At 37.6% G+C, this 3,400-nt stretch overlaps 1 protein-coding gene across 1 annotated transcript; it reads left to right on the forward strand.

Moving 5' to 3' along the window:
• The first annotated feature begins 251 nt into the window (after positions 1-251).
• Positions 252-3,400, forward strand: LOC113228250 (facilitated trehalose transporter Tret1-like). Its single transcript, XM_026461516.1, has 3 exons — positions 252-320; positions 748-883; positions 1,245-3,400. The coding sequence occupies exons 1-3, from the start codon at positions 252-254 to the stop codon at positions 2,579-2,581; spliced, it is 1,542 nt and encodes a 513-aa protein (XP_026317301.1). The 3' UTR covers positions 2,582-3,400.

Consider the following 3,400-nt stretch of genomic DNA (forward strand, 5'->3'; position numbering starts at 1 on the left):
TTATTTAAACCATTACCAGTCCTGGACCTGTGGTTTACTATCAACCTTTTCACGACAAACGATTGCAAAAAATTCGCATCAATGGCATTACAAATGTCCATTTTGAGCGTGCCTGTGTTGCCACGAGATACCACACGTATTATTATTGTATGCAGACATCCTGCCCCTTTGTTATCGCTTGGAGTATTGAAGCCGGCCATGTTTTATTACGCCTTTTCAAATGTAAACAAACTTGGAGTTTTACAAGAACGATGTCACATGATTGTACTAGAAACGATTATCCATTATGCCGCAATCTTTTCCAGGAGCGTCATAAAATTGTGACAACAAAAATATATGGATGCTTGATCCTGGGGTACAGTGCCCTAAAGAGACTACCGCATTGTCTTGGTTATGGACTATTGCCTCTTACGTTCTGTAGGACAAATTCTGGTATGCGCGCTCCTCTAAGGCGATTATTTCTTAGTTACTAAATTATAATCTACCATTGTCGGAACTAGATATTTTTGATCTAAATAAAAATTCAAGAAGGCGGTTGCCGAAACATTAGGCATGGCAATTTAGTAGATTGAGAAATTGTTTTAAATATGTTTTTATATTTTTGTAGTAATCTGTGAATGATGTGGTTGATTGTACAATTTTCAATACGGTTCTTCGTACTATGTATAAACTCACCTTGTACAATTGTTGGCCGTCTCTCCATAAGATGTACTTATGATTAAAACTATACCGTTCTGCTGATTCCAGTGCTTCATCACAGCGGGCGTGTCTTTGAATATTGTTGGTCACGGATGCGTGATCGGGTTCAGCGCAGTGCTGATCCCCAGTTTGCGACTGCCTGAGTCACACATTCACGCCACACCGGCGGAGGAGTCATGGATCGGTACGTCACTTTGGAGAATAAAATAATCAAATAACAAAATTGTGTGATCTTTCGACCTTACTACAGATTAGTTAAGGTTGAAACACTTGCTCAATAACAAAACGAAATAACAGTTAGGTACATGAGATATCCGGTGAAATCGCTTGCCCGACCTCTGAGAAGTCATAATAAGATCATAAACATGAAAAAACAATACACAGCAATCTGCAGATTATACAATGATAACTTTCTGTTAACAGGTATTTTAATTTGGTTTTTTTAGTGATAAAATGAACAATATTTTGTGAACAAATATTTAAAAGCCGGTTTTACTTACCTACTATGTATATCAACACTAACCGATATTTTTATCAAATTTCAGCATCAGTGATCGGCTTCGCACTCATCATGGGCAACATTATAATCACCCCTTTGATGGATACGATAGGCCGCAAGAAGTGCCATCTCTTGACCATCATCCCCAACATGATTGGCTGGATCATGCTGCAGTTGGTCAACAACGTTGCTGGACTTATCACGGCTAGAATTCTACAAGGAATCGCTATGGGTATGCTAGGGCCATTAGGGTCTATTATAATAGGGGAAATGACAGATCCAAAAAACAGGGGCGCCTTTCTTACTTGTGTTTCCCTGTCGTTAACTACAGGAGTTCTGGCTTCACATGCTTTAGGGACTTATTTCAGTTGGCAATACACAGCTTTGATATGTTCATTTGTAACCTTCGCAAGTCTGATCTTGATCATCTACAGCCCAGAATCACCATCTTGGTTGATTTCTAAAGGAAGATTTGAAGAGGGTCGAAGAGTTTTCCTTCGGATAAGAGGAGAAACCGATGATCAAGAGGAAGAATTAGAACATATGATCTTAGCCCAAAAGATGGCCAGAAAGTCTAGTGTCGAAGGACAAAAAATAACCTTCGGAAGGAAATTAAGAAGATTCTGCAGCTATCTTGGTGAAGCTTCACGAAAACCTGAGTTCTACAAACCAATTACCCTTATGTTTTTAACATATACCATGTTTCAATTCGCTGGTATTAATGTTATAAGTTCATATACAATGGATATTATTGCACAAGTTGTAGGTCCGGAGGCTAATGCCAAATTCTGGATGGTTGCATTAGATATAGAAAGACTTATTTGTAATATTCTTGCTGTATTCTTGATGAGAACTATGAAACGACGTGTATTACTCTTCAGTACTGGCGGTTTATGTATTTTAAGCTACTTAGGTAAAGCGTATTATGTATTTGCAAAAGAGAATAACACGCTACTGTTTGATGGTCAGTGGATACCCATAACATTAATTGCATTATATATGTTTTCTTTAACGGTAGGTATATCGGCAATTACTTTTGCGATTTCGGGGGAAATCTTTCCATTACAATATCGAGGTTTGGGAGGAGGATTAAGTGTATTAGGTTTATCTTTAAATTTCTTTATAGCTGTCAAATGCTTCCCAGTGTTAAATGGCAGTATCGGATTGCCTTTAACATATTGTCTATACGCTGGTATAGTTTTATTGTGCCTTGCAGTCATATGGTTCATGTTACCTGAGACCAAAGATAGAACTTTGCAGGAAATCGAGGATATTTTCAGAGGTATTTCTCCTAAAGATAAAAGGAGTGCGCGACCATTAAATGCGGCAGCTGTTAGTCAAATGAGAAGGTGTAGTTCTGTTAGCTCGCATATTTTATACTAACTGGTTGTGTAGATGAAATCAAATTGTATGTGTAATTGTAATGGCTGTTGTATACTTTAAAGTAACAGATGGACTGTGTCGCAGAAATCGCGAGTAAGAACATTAGAAATTTGAAAATTTTCTTGACACCACAGCACAAAGCTGGTCGGACTTAGCGAATTGCTGTGGAGAAGGAAATATGGGAAAAGTTCATATTTATATTTGTAAAAGCACAGGTTTTTAGGTTCAATTGTCGCACATAGGAAATGAAACAATTTTTCGGATCTAAAGCACGTATTTTTTCAAACTAACCAACTTTTTGGGGTTTACGGTTGCTCAGCCGTATATAGTTTAGTCATTTAGTGCTGGCGTTACGTAGCGTCGCTGCGCGGACGTCTCGTATCGACGCTGTGCGTGCGTAGGTTAGACGCTGACGCAAAGACGCTAGTGTGGTCTAGCTAGGTCTGGCTAGGGGGGTCTCTACCACCTTCTTACAAGGTAAAGCTCCTTAAAACTAGATTTAAAAAAAAACATAAAAGTTAACGACAATTCTTCTGAGAAATTGTCATTTCGCAGATGTGTTGTTGTTGTTTGGTGTATGTGCGTTTTTTTTTAGATTGTAACTTGTTGTCGAAAAACAACTGTTCCAGGAGGTGTAAATTCTGTAACAAACCTCTTTGTTTCGAATAAATCATAAAACTACTTCCTAACCTATAGTCTGTCTTTTTTGAAGACTGAGTAAAATGACATTTGTAGGTTTGCCAGTTTTCATAAAATTTTAAATAATTATGAAGTTGTTGTTGATGTTTTTATCAATAGATTGTGTTTATTCTTATTTTG

Source organism: Hyposmocoma kahamanoa, unplaced genomic scaffold (genome assembly GCF_003589595.1).
Source record: "Hyposmocoma kahamanoa isolate Upper Pololo Valley unplaced genomic scaffold, ASM358959v1 224, whole genome shotgun sequence".
NCBI lineage: Eukaryota > Metazoa > Arthropoda > Insecta > Lepidoptera > Cosmopterigidae > Hyposmocoma > Hyposmocoma kahamanoa.